Source organism: Schistocerca americana, chromosome 2, assembly GCF_021461395.2.
Source record: "Schistocerca americana isolate TAMUIC-IGC-003095 chromosome 2, iqSchAmer2.1, whole genome shotgun sequence".
Taxonomy (NCBI): domain Eukaryota; kingdom Metazoa; phylum Arthropoda; class Insecta; order Orthoptera; family Acrididae; genus Schistocerca; species Schistocerca americana.
The window spans coordinates 99297201-99311361 of record NC_060120.1 but is presented as its reverse complement, the minus strand read 5'-3'; the positions used below and the strand labels follow the sequence as shown (position 1 = coordinate 99311361).

At 37.8% G+C, this 14161-nt stretch overlaps 1 protein-coding gene across 1 annotated transcript in view; it reads left to right on the top strand.

Moving 5' to 3' along the window:
• Nucleotides 1–13207, top strand: part of LOC124595651 — a 104806-nt gene extending 91599 nt beyond the window's left edge. The window contains exon 6 of the mRNA XM_047134492.1: nucleotides 12584–13207. Coding sequence (XP_046990448.1) covers nucleotides 12584–12878 — 295 coding nt within the window. The 3' untranslated portion in view covers nucleotides 12879–13207. The remainder of the gene's footprint in view (nucleotides 1–12583) is intronic.
• The last annotated feature ends 954 nt before the right edge of the window (nucleotides 13208–14161 follow it).

The window sequence follows — 14161 nt, the reverse complement described above, 5'->3', positions numbered from 1 at the left end:
TCATATTTCTCTGTACCAATCCCCATGACACCAAAAACCTCGGAACATTATTTTTGTATTCTAACTGGAAGGCGGCGTGTGGGTCTGCTCCTGAAAGCTGAAAGTTTGGCTGAGTGAAGAAAGCAAGTAGGAGCAGGTGAGGTAAAACACGTCAGTACTGCAAGTAAGTACAAGGTGCATTCAAGTTCTAAGGCCTCCGATTTTTTTTTCTCCGGTCTGGAAAGAGATAGAAACATGCGCATTGTTTTAAAATGAGGCCGCGTTCATTGTCAATACGTCCCAGAGATGGCAGCACCGTATGGCAGATGGAATTTTACCGCCAGCGGCGAGAATGGGAACTGTTTTAAATACTTAAAATGGCGACGTTTTCCTTACTTGAACAGCGTGCAATCATTCGTTTTCTGAATTTGCTTGGTGTGAAACCAATTGAAATTCATCGACAGTTGAAGGAGACATGTGGTGATGTAGTTATGGATGTGTCGAAAGTGCGTTCGTGGGTGCGACAGTTTAATGAAGGCAGAACATCGTGTGACAACAAAGCGAAACAACCTCGGGCTCGCACAAGTCGGTCTGATGACATGATCGAGAAAGTGGAGAGAATTGTTTTGGGGGATTGCCGAATGACTGTTGAACAGATCCCCTCCAGAGTTGGCATTTCTGTGGGTTCTGTGCACACAATCCTGCATGACGACCTGAAAATGCGAAAAGTGTCATCCAGGTGGGTGCCACGAATGCTGACGGACGACCACATGGCTGCCCGTGTGACACGTTGCCAAGCAATGTTGACGCACAACGACAGCATGAATGGGGCTTTCTTTTCGGCGGTTGTGACAATGGATGAGATGTGAATGCCATTTTTCAATCCAGAAACAAAGTGCCAGTCAGCTCAATGGAAGCACACAGATTCACCACCACCAAAAAATTTTCGGGTAACCGCCAGTGCTGAAAAAATGATGTCCATGTTCTGGGACAGCGAGGGCGTAATCCTTACCCATTGCGTTCCAAAGGGCACTACGGTAACAGGTGCATCTTACGAAAATGTTTTGAAGAACAAATTCCTTCCTGCACTGCAACAAAAATGTCCGGGAAGGGCTGCGCGTGTGCTGTTTCGCCAAGACAACACACCTGCACATCGAGCTAACGTTACGCAACAGTTTCTTCGTGATAACAACTTTGAAGTGATTCCTCATGCTCCCTACTCACCTGACCTGGCTCCTAGTGACTTTTGGCTTTTTCCAACAATGGAAGACACTCTCCATGGCCGCACATTCACCAGCCGTGCTGCTATTGCCTCAGCGATTTTCCAGTGGTCAAAACAGACTCCTAAAGAAGCCTTCGCCGCTGCCATGGAATCATGGCGTCAGCGTTGTGAAAAATGTGTACGTCTGCAGGGCGATTACGTCGAGAAGTAACACCAGTTTCATCGATTTCAGGTGAGTAGTTAATTAGAAAAAAAATCGGAGGCCTTAGAACTTGAATGCACCTCGTAAAAGTGGTTTACTGGTGCTTGAATATATACAGAGGCATACATAACTTTGTTCAGATGAGCACATAGGTGCGAGGTCTTACACCCGTCATAAGTAGTGCAAAGTCTATATATGAAGCAAAGTGTCCCAGCCATCTGCTCGTGGTCCAATGGGCTGAATCTGCAGCGGCGCTCGTAGAGCTGAACAGCGCCACTAGAGGGCATTGTCATCGGTGTTGAAGTGCCAACCTATGAACTTGCACCTACGCCGTGGCATCTTAGCTATCGATACCACAATTATGCAAACACTATTTGACTTTTTGATATAAATTCCAAGGTGCTGCTGGTAACCACTTGTCAAGGCCGCTTGTCTGATGCAGCTCCTGGCTTCTCGTGACAGCTGTTCCCCCTGCACACACAGATATGTGTGGTGAAGTAAAAAGGCGCTCTCACCCTCGTCATTAAAATACCGGGTGTTCGAGACGGTGGAGAGTCAAGTGTTTCTAGAATTTACCCCAAAATTCTCGAAGCACTACAGATGTGGAAGGCTGCTCAGTTCCATCTCTTGAAAGAGATGTTTCCACCACAGGGTCTGCAGGAACATTTTGCGCAATGTATTCTTGCTGCTAATCTGAATCATCAAGAGGGACTTTTAGTTTTTTAATAACATGACTTTTTCTTCTCATTATTATTTCATCATCTAGGCTGTTGCCTTTTCTGAACCTGGTGCATATATCTCTTCTTGATCACGTCATTATCATAATCCAAAATATCTGACAGTGAAGATGCTAGTTTGTTCATTGATGGTTTGTCAGGGGCTCCCTCCAATATCTCCTGTATTTTATCTTGTTCGGATAGTGGTGAAGACAATATTAAATTGTTATCACTGCATTCGTCTAAAAATAAACAATGAAATGTTTTGTAGAAAGTAATAGGGTTTCATATTCAGTATCCTTAATTATTGTCTCTGTAGTTTTACAAGAAGTGCAATTTGACACAAGATTTATAAAGAGGCCTAGATGACTACATTTTATTTAGTCTTGTAAATCAGTTTAAAGATCCACTTACTTGTGTTAATGCCAGTCTGTTCCTGCAGTGAATGAACCATTTCCTTCCAGCAGTAAACATTTTCAAACATGTTCAATAATCAGTGAATGTTAATCTTGCCTCTTTCACAATGCGACAACAATGCACATATTTATAGCACAAGCTTCCTTAATAATACAATATTGCCAACCCTGGGAAAGATTACAGAATAACAAATATAAGTTTAAAATGTTTAGTGCTACTAAGGGCATAAGTCAACATAAAACTTGTTCAGTTTATCACACACAGGGCATGAGTCGACGTAAGCCTTTAATACAAAAAAAACGTTAGCAAATATGACTTAAGGCACAGTGACCACCACTAAAGCTTGTGTTTTCCTTTTCAATGTTGTTTAATAAACCAAAAATGACCAAAAAGTGACTTACACCCTTATGACCCTGCACTAAAGATATAAGACAACACAATCCTTCCAACATTACTCATGCATTACACATTTTGAATACATTTCTTCACACATTTGGGATGACGATTATGTGAAAAATGAGGTTGTAGTGGTTTATTCCATTATTTATGCTGTGTTTCAGGAAGGTAGCTGGTTTCATGAATTTGTTATAGACAACTTTGAAGCATTAGATGGTGCCTGGCTGGTAGAGCTTGTTTAGAATGCTACAGTGTGTAGTTATGATAAATCCATGTAAATATTTGTGCAGAAAGGTGTTGCAGAAAAAGTTACCAGTTATGACAGCAAAACTTCAAAAGGACTCTCTCTTTTTAGAGCTGTTCAAAGATGCAACACAAGTATTTGAAAGCAAGAAGTACCCCACAATACATCAAAATTAATTCACTGACTGTGAGTTTCTTGATATCAGCTGAATTAGATATAGATCTACTACCAAATAGTGACACATGAAATTTATGCAGGGCCAAGACTCAAATCCGCATTTTGTGCTTATCATGAGCTGTCATCTTAACCACTATCAGCACCCTGGACCAACCCAAACTTCAACATGTCACACTGTCTCTGTCCTTGTATTGTAGTCCACTAAATTCAACACCTGTTGAAATATTTTGTATAGTTATGGATCATCAACAGTGCCTGTTCTTTCAGACATGCGTGTAAGTTGTACAATGCTGTTAGTTTTGTTATAGATGCATAAACTGAAAACCCATTACAACACAGAGACCGATGACATGTAAATACATTTCTTTAAATGAGTGTGAAATCAGTTTTCTTAGTTAATTAGGCAGTTTCATGTTCCATGGATCATCTGCACGATCAATAATAATGTCTCCGTCTCATGGAGTTGAAGACTCAGATTCAGACATTGCACAAAATAACATCATTTCTGTGGCCACCCTTCCAGTTACTAAAATGATACCCATTGCTGAAAAAGGCAAGATGTTAAATGCTGTGCATCAAATTTATGATGAAATATCAGTTCAAGGTAAGCTAGAATAAAATTTTAATATGACGATAACCCTCCCCCCTGCCCCCCCTCCCTTTTCTCTCTTTCTCTCTCTCTCTGAAAATATTTATTTCAGGCTGCCTAGAGTATGTCAGAGTACGTCAGATCCACTCCTGAGGCAAAAAATGAAGTCTCTGTTTTCAGAGTGGCTTGACTGTGGGCCACATATACTCATCTTCATCACCATGTGCTCGGGCCAACTGCAGGTCAACCTCATTGGTAGATTGAGTATCATGTGACACACAGTCAAGCCACTCTGAAAACAGAGACTTCCTTTTTTTGCCTGAGGAGTGCAGCTGCTGTACTCTGGCGTACTGTAAGCAGCATAAAAAAAATATTATCAGAGAAGGGGGGGAGGGGGGGGGGGGGAGGAAAGAGGGATCATTGTCATATTAAAATTTTATTCTAGCTTACCTCAAACTGATATTTCATCATAAATTTGATGCACAGTATTTAACATCCCATTTTTGTTAGCAATGGACATCATTTTTAGCAGCTAGAAGGGCAGCTGCAGAAATGTTATTTTGTGCAATGTCTGATTTTGGGCCTTCTCCATGAGATACACACACAGCACTTTCATTACCTACAGTTACCAGACAATAATACAACAGTTTTGCTTTGCTGTCAAACACCAGTGATACTAAAACTAGTCTTTTTTTAACTAAATACAATTTTCATTTACCGGACACATGGAGGGAGAATAATAATAATAATAATAATAATAATAATAATTTGTGATGTGAATATAAAATGACTTGTTCCAAATCATAGTGATTGATCGTGCAGATGATCCATAGGACATGAAACACTAATTGACTAAGAAAACTGGATTAACAGTCTTTTAAATAAATGTACATATATATCACCTGTCTTTGTGTTGTAATGATTTTTCAGTTTATGCATCTATAACAAAACCAACGGCATTGTGCAACTTACATGCATGTCTGAAAGAACAGACACTGTTGATGAGCCATAATTGCAGGAAATACTTCGAAAAGTGCTGACATAAGGACAGAGACAATGTGACATGTGGATGTTTCGGCTGGTCCAGAGAGAATGCATTGGTAGTCTAAGTGGTTAAGGTGATAGCTCATGATGAGCAGGAAATCCGAGTTTGAGTCCTAGTACAGCACAAATTTTCATGTGTCACTATTGGGTAGTAGATCTATACCTAATTCAGCTGATGTCAAGGAATTTGCAGTCAGTGAATTAATTTCAATGTATTATAGGATAGGATATGTATTATAGGATTGCCTTCAAACACTTGTATTGCATCTTCTAATGGCTCTACAAAGTCAAGAGCCCTTTGAAGTCTTGCTGTCATAACAGGTAAGTTTTTCAGTGACACCTTTCTGCACAAGTATTTCCATGAATTTATCCTACTGCCTAAATCGCACTGTAGCGTACTAAACAAGCTGTAACACCTAGTCACAATTTATTGTTTTAAAGTTATCCATAAAAATTCATGTGACTATTCTTCTTCCTGAAATCCAGTGTAAATAATGGGATAAACCACTAAAACCTCGTTTTTCAAATAATCGTCATTGAAAATATGTGCAGAAATGTATTCAAAATGTGTAATGCATGAATAATGCTGGAATAATAGCAATGTTTTACATATACTAGCACCACAGCTAGTGACAATTAATATCTTATTAAAATTCTGAGGACTTCTAAATTAAACAATATTTCCTCAAGAAGGTCCTTAATAAATTCCCCCCCCCCCCCCCTCCCCTCCTTTCTTCTTCTTCTTCTTCTTCTTCTTCTTCTTCTTCTTCAACTTCTTAGGAAAGTGAGTTGTTGCTGGTACCATCTTTTGTAGAGACCGATCTTGATCAACAAACTGTGCACTAATAAATTGGCAGCACTTTTTCTTATACGGATTGGTCCACATACCTGCTGTGGTAAGTCCCATTGTGGGTGCTGAACACTACTAATGAATGGATGTGCCCACACAGCCAAAGAACAGTGGAACATTATTTACACTACATATCAAGCAAGTTCAAAGTAATGATCTGATATGGATAAAACATTGGACAGTAACAGTTTCTTTGAAGATACAAGCTGTTTCATTTATACTAACTGTTGTCACTATAGTAAGTTTGCTGTCTGTTCTAACAGGGTATCATTGACTTGGCCAGGAAAGTTTTGCACATGGACATCGTCCATTGTTGATGCAGCTGTGATAACTTAGTGGTTTGAATGTGGCATGCGATTCAGAGGTGTTCAGACTGGTGAACCGTGGATTCGGCCCACATAAATCCATGAGTGTATTGTGCCCTTAGTGAATGAAACTTTGATTGAGGGACCACTTGTGTGGTTGACATTAAGCACAGAGAACTTGCGTGCTTGTCATTAAGCCCAGAGAACCACAAACTGTGAAGTTCTGATGTCGACTCCTGGATAGTAAGTAGGTGGCAACCTATAAAGCCCTCCAGCAGAACAACAATGGGAAACTGTGGTGGGGGCATGTAATATGGAAGAGGCGGCCTAGTGCGAATGATAGCAGCACTGAGTGCAGTGAACATAGCACTACCTGGTATTGCGGTAGCTGCTGGTGGTGTGATCATCTTCAGTTGAGTTACTGGTGGCAACCTATGGTACACGGCTGTGAGGTTGATGGCTCGACCATAGGTGACATCTCTCTCCTGTGGAGGAGGTGACGGATCCATTTTGCTGCAGTCGGTGGCTGTTATGTAGACGACAGGCAAGTATAATGCTAGTGTACATACACATGCATTCACATCTATGGCGTGCACAACACTGGGCATCATATTTGCTCATATTTTATTGACTTGTCTTTCAGTGTTTCACGATACTGTTGTAGAATGAGGCAGAACGTTAGGGATATCGACTTGTTCAAACTCTGAAACGTTGTTTAGAGGCTCCTGACATAAACTCGGAAATCCTCCACGTGATATTAATATGAATGAGCAAAGATCTCTGGCACACTTTTTTTATGCATGTTTCAGGTAACTAAAAAGACTTTCATCTTTTACTGTAGATGGTAATGCCTCTGAACTTAGCACTTTGTCATGTTCTACAGACTTGCCTTCAGATTTGGATCTATGTAAGAAGAATGTACAACAGCTGCCACAGTGCAAGTAGCCAACACAGTTTCTCTCCTGATCAGTCGCTAATGAACATTTCTGCCAGAAACTGCTATGGCCATTGTCTTTTGCACTCAGGATATGTTCTATCAAATCAACCTTCACTTTAGCTCTCTCCTTATTTTCCTGTACCATGATCTGGTGCCAGGCGACTGAATGGTGATTGGGAAAAGAGATAAGACAGTTGGGCCATTTGAGCATCGGGATGCTCTAAGAGGTAAGAAAGGAAGAAGTTGCTCACTGTGTCCCAAACACTTACATTGACATCTGCCAGACTTCTATGTAACTACAGGATAACCCACTTTTACATTTCTGGACTTAACATTTTCCTGCCATTTAGGACATTTTTTTATCACTCCTGTCAAATTTCGTGTGTCCACAATGTTAATTCACTCCCTATTTTGCACCAACATATTTATAATTTTTCTGAGATTTACACTTTGTGAAAAAATGTTTGTGGAAAAAATATCTGATATAAAATGATGTTGGCCATCAAGTAGTGTTTACAAAGATTATGTGGTTAGGCTTCTTGACACCAGGGTGCTCTACTAAGCGGATTTAAACTGGTAAAACATGTAAAAGTTGGAACAATTCGTGCTGTATCTCCTGTCACTGCCAGACTCTACTCTGCATGTTGACTGCTAGGAGTAACTAGGTTCGTACGAATAAAGTATCATGATGAACACAACCATTTCCAAACTGCCTCTGCAACACGTGCAGTTTTGTGATTGTTGTAATCATCGTCACACCTCTGTTGAATCATATTTAGTGTGTTTCATCTTTGGGCCGATCGTAGTGCTAGTTGACACCTTCATTCAGTTTGCGTTGTTGACATGTTTTTGGTTTAAACACAGTGAGAATTATGTATTGTCATGCTGAGCGAAATGTGTTTGAAAGATTTATTGTCATTGTTAAGTGCAATATTTACTTACGTATTTATTGTGATGTTACAAAAAAAAAAAATAAAAATAAAAATAAAAAATAAAAAATAAAAAAATTGAGTGATAGTTTGCGTATGTGTGGTTTTCTACATAACTGAGGAAGCACAGTACCTTGAGAAGACGACTACAGTTCAAGAGACGCATAACAATGCATGTGCAAACACCAAACAAAATACTTATGTATATTTTTGCTATTGATATCGAGAAAAAATTCTGGAAACGCACTGTGCTAAGCATGAAAAAATATATAACTGATGCAGTGTTTCGTTATTTGAATAATGAATGACAGCTGCAGGCATTCCAAAAACATCAATAATAATGTATGAAATTGAGTCAAATGTTTCTGCTTCCCATGATATTAGTGGTTTTTATTAGATAATAAACCATTATTAGATGATAAACAAGTCCCTGACATGAGTATTTTGATGTCTATTATGTGCACATACGTAAAATGCAAAAATGAAAGGGGGTTTCCTACACATAACTTTTACTGTTTAAAACGTTATTTCCCTCATTTTACATTTTCCTGAATTTTACACCATTTTTTTAAAATCCTTTGAAAAGTGGAAAAGCTGGGTTTCACAAAAAAAGTACATGCTCCATGCAATTTGAGCAAGCATAAGTGCCAACTATCCGAAAATCTTAATTCCTGCATCATGTAGAATTTCTCACGGGAGAGTGAGCTAGTGTGGAATGTCAGGACTGAAACCTTCTAATCAAGATACTTTCGGTGTCTTGGCTCAAACTGAGACTGAACTTGGTGATATTCTGTAACTGATCAATTTATTTTGTCTTCTCCTCCTGAAAACTGTGTTCTTTTGCTATGAGAGCTACTCTTTCTCCTTCCAGCTGGTGATGAAAATTCCTTGAGGTCCATCTTTCCTCATGCAATAATTGTGCATTGTTTCACCACTTGTTTTCACAATCTATAACATTTCTTCTTAACGTATTCAGCTGTTGTCCCATGACATCAACACAAAGGTACTAACCAGTCTCACATTACTATGGAACTTTTAGTCTTGAGGTGTTGGTGCACAACTGTTTACAAATTTGAATCATGTTCTTACATTGTAAGAAGTTTCAACATGTTTGAACAACTCAGTGACAGAGGAAGAGCAAAGTACTGTACAAGATGTTTTGTGGTCTGCAATAAAATGTGTTGTAAGAAGTCAACATAAAAAATATGAAACTGGTGCTGCAAATGTGTACCCTTCCCAAATACGATCCGTTAATAATAGTTACATTCAAAGTATGGTCCACACACATTTGGATTTAATTCTTGCACTGCCCCAAAGCATTTCTGCTCCTTATTTTGCATTAGTCTGTGCAGGGAGTTCACTGTAAGGGGGCTTTCTGAGTGTAGATATGGGTGTAGGTATCAGGCATATTACTGGAACACTTATATGGTAAACAGCTTTTCCACCACTGCCAAACCATCAATTGAATAATATTGTACAAACTTTTCATATCGTACAAAAAGAATTAAAGGGCAGAAAAAAGTATTAGAAACATGTATTAATGTGCCCCAATAAATAGTTCCTAAATTATATGAGCAGTGTCATAATTGGATACTCACGTTTCTCTACCTTTCTGTCCTTTTGATGTCTAAAACTGATTTGAGAGATAGTTCATTGCATTGTGATTCTCCCCCCCCCCCCCCCCCCTCCCCCCCCCCTCCCCCCCCCTTTTGCGTAGACGCTCAACAGAACAACAATTTGAATCTGCATAGAACTTCCTTTAACCACTGTCATAAAGTCATAAAGACACTGCTTCACAACTCACAACTTTCATTTTCAAGATATTTCCAACAGAACTGAAAAATTTTACTGATAATCCACAGATTTTTAAATCCAAGTTTGAAAACCTCCTTACACCAGACTGCTTTTATTCTGTCAGTAGTCAGAGGCTTTGTCTGTAATCTATTATTCATTTACACGTAACATCGATATTGCACACCTTAGATTTTTAATTTTTTAGTTTACAGTCCAGAGTTAAACATGCGTGTTTTCTATTTCACTGGTTTAGTTTTTGCATTGTTTTCTTAGTCCCACACATACAGCTCTACGCTGTGCTTGGTACTTCCAACAGAATGTTCAGAAAGTGCTCTCACTTAACAAATAATGTACTAGCTGATGAAAACAATCTCTAGCTCACTCCGTAGAACCTTAAAGTATGTAAACATCTTCAGTACTGAAATTTTCAAAAATATTTGACAAAGTAACATTTCTAAAAAATAGTATCGCACCTTAATAATAATGATGTATTATGTAGTAAATCATTGTTGAGATTAGAGGAGGACAGATAACTGAAGAATACCATTCACACTTTATTCCCTAAATACTACAATAATCAAAAACAGAATATTATCACAAAACTTTTTTTTGTGACCTCCCCAAAAGTATCAGAAATTTCCACTGTCACCTGTATAACAAATCCATTAGAGACTCCACCATCTTGTTCATGTGATGCTAGAAGGTGATTTACGTAACATTTTTTTTCCTTCCATGGCAGGTATGGTATTTGGCAAATAACTTAGAGAAATTAAGCAAATTGAAACACCAGTTTCCTAACATATTACATCAGAAAATGCAGTGAATAACCATTGACTTTCTAAAAGCACACACATAATTACCAACTACCATATGGCCTGTATTTACTTTCTCTTCTCTGGCACTCAAGCAAAGTGGAAACTGAATGAGAGTGGGGTAGATATTTTCTGCGTAGAAGATTGTTCCGCTTCTAAGGGGTGTGACTCCAGAGGTCATTGTAAAAATGTCACTTGAGTATACCCATTGATCCTCTAAAACATCTCAATCCGGCAGCAGAATTAGCAGTTTGTATCTCACCAGTGAAGCCTTTTTAAGCTGATATACAAATATGACTGTAACTTTGCTGTGATCTTGGAACTCTTGATTGTATGTGTCGATTTATGTTGATTCTTGCTTTGTTCATTGGTACTGATTTGAACTGCTCATGTTACTTGCAGCTTTATAGTTTTCTCGCTACTGTGTTTTTGGTGCTGAACTTTATGTTCATCTGGGTTTCCACATGCTAAGTGGTTCACGTCAGTAACCTGTCTAGTCTATCAGGCTATGACAGTAACATAAATTTGTTGTAATCAGCTACTGTACTACTAATGTAACATGATGCTGATTGTGTTATATGTATGTCAAATACATATAACATTAAATTTATAAAGTTTTTACATGTATAAGTTGTGCCTTTTTAAAAAAAATCAGAGTTTTGTAGTACTAATTTCATAGAAAGTAACTGATTTGCGCCATTTTAAACAAAAAGAGTTGAAAAATTGTGCAATGTAAGTCTGTTAGTGGGCACTGCAGAGTTCTCTGAATGGAGTGAAGTCTTCAGTAATGTTCCAGATGGATGGACAGTAGATCCACTGGTACCTATACATTTGAATGACTACGTTTACTATAAAAATTGAAAAAAGAAAAATAAAACAGACTTTTTTGTAGGTGACTCTTTCAAGATGTGCTGCAGCGAAGAAAAGAGTAAATAATACTTTTTAAAGAGCTGACAGTTTCCTGCAAAGAGTGTCATCCCTTTTTAGGTAAAGGAAGAACTTAAACTGAAAGAAACACATTCTGAAATATTTTGACTAACTAGGTTTGACAACCTTTGTATTTAGTGTCATTGGATATCTGTGAGGAAGTCAAATCACTAATTTAACAAATTTGCCTGTTGTAATTTGTTAATGTTTTGGGGAGTAATATGCTGGTGTAAGCAATTTGTGGAAAAGTGTGTACCCGAAGTATGTTTGTGCTCAAAATTAACAGCAGTATCTGTAATAAAATATTAAATAAAGAAATAATCTTCATTACTGTTTATTGAAGCTGTTATTTATCCAGAAATGACTGAATTTTGCTACGATAAAATTTATGAACGTTTGCCTCATGGTGGTGCAAATTGCATGACTGTCAGCAAGTTAACTTTGTTAGCTTTAAAAAAAATTTTCCTTGGTCATTATTCCTGTTCTGTTGATGAATTTGTATTTGTAAGCTTGAAGCACAGGTAGCACAAAAGAATAACTTGCTTACCACTGTGGTTTCTCGGTTTTCCTCAGCAAGATTGAGTCATGGTGTACTTTCGGTTACCCAGCCAAGTGTTCACCCCTCCCTCACCAGAACAGTGGAATTGACAAGTCTGTTGGACAACTGAAAGCATGCTAATAATTTGGGAACTGTTGCTTGTTAATTTAAGTATTTTAACTGTTGTATGTACTCAGCTCTATGTTAAATATTTGTTTGTAGATTTGCAGCATTATCCCTGTATGAATTATGTTCAGGAATACGTTAACTGGCTACCTTTCAACATGTATTGGTAACTAATGGTATTCATGCAACATATTAATGTGATTCTTATTTAATGCTGTTATCATTTATATTTTTGTGTCAGATATGTCTCATTTCATCATATGGTTAACTTCCAGTGGGTGCCGAAGTCTCAGTGTGGTTAATTTGATGTGATATTCTGTCATATACAAACACTTTTCTATTACTTCTGAAACATATTTTTTCCTCCTTTTCTTTTCAGGGCTGTTGTTGAGAGTGGTTCCATGCAGTTAACTGAGTGGCAAGCAACACTTCTACAGGTAGCAATTGTTCCTTCAACAGATGATATACTGAATGAGAAAATAATTACACTTCTTTTAAAGTCTGGTAGTGGATTGTCATCTAGTGCAAAATTTGGACAGTTGCTGATTACTGTTATACAGAAAATTGGTCCTTCATTGTCTATTAATAAACGAGAATATCTTGCAGCTGTTTTGGCTGAGCATAAAACTGTGGCTCGTAAAATTGGGGAGAAAGCTCTTAAAGCTCTGAAATGAGTGTTAAGAAACAACTTTTAAGTGTAAATTTTTTACAAACAGATAACAAAAGTTCCTCCGAATTCATAAAATATGTTGTTCACGACTGATAAGATCCACATACAGTTATACTCAACGTTATTTTCCAATAAAAAGAGAGCACAACCCCCCAGGTTTCAGGACAACATCCCATCTTCAGGTGCATCTGAAAAATTACAGCCAAATGTGATAACTATACATATTGTCAAACCCTAAGGAAACCAATAGAACATTAGTAACATTTTAATGAGGATACCACAATATGTACAGAATATCCATACAAATCAACTAAAAAGGAATAATATAGTGATTCTCCAGAATTTATTTATTTATTTACTTGTCATTAGCCAACATTTGTTGAAATAGACAGTTTTGACATTACATTTGATAGTGAATCTAAAATTGCGAAACTATGTTCATTCAGATTACATTACATGAGGATAAAAGAGTTATTCTCTACATTATAATTCCTTAACATCATAGTTACTCTCTACTACTTTCCAATTCCTTAACATCATTGTTACTCTCTACTACATTCCAATTCCTTTACATCATGGACACACTTATCAATGAACAATTTGTGCAGCTGCTTCTTGAAGGCATCACCTTGTAGGTCTTTCAGTGATGCTGGTAACTTGTTATATAATTTTAATCCTGTTTGTTTAAACCTATTTTGGACCTTAGACAGCCTAGTAAAGTCTACATCAAGATTGTTTTTATATGTGGTTGTGGGGCGGCAGGTGGCATAATTGTTAATGTTCCTATTATTTATTTAATGCTGTTGTTTGCCGTTCTCAACACTGGCGCTCTAACTACAATATTGGCAACCAGAAAATGATTAGCAAAACGTGAAGCCTGTAATTAGAATTCCTAGTGCCCACTTCATCTGAGAAATACATTTATAGCTACAGCTTATAGCTCTGAGGAATTAGGAGATTGTCTGGGATTCATAATCAAAAACCATTCTCTCTAAAATGTTCACTATATTCTGAAAGTCACAGACCAAAAAGAATCCACACAATCCAACTACCAGAGCAGTTTAGAGTCTAATGCGCTGATGCCACTATAACTGTTCAAATTAAATGTTTAAGTGAATGGTCACCATAATTTGATGATAATGTTCATCAAATGCCACTCTAATAATGGTAGAATGTCTGTCCTGCGGCGGCACGTGAAAATACAACATACGCAAACTAAAGATAAATCATTAACGTCCTCCCAAAAGTAACACTTCATTCGAAAACGATTTCATGGTTACGCGTATC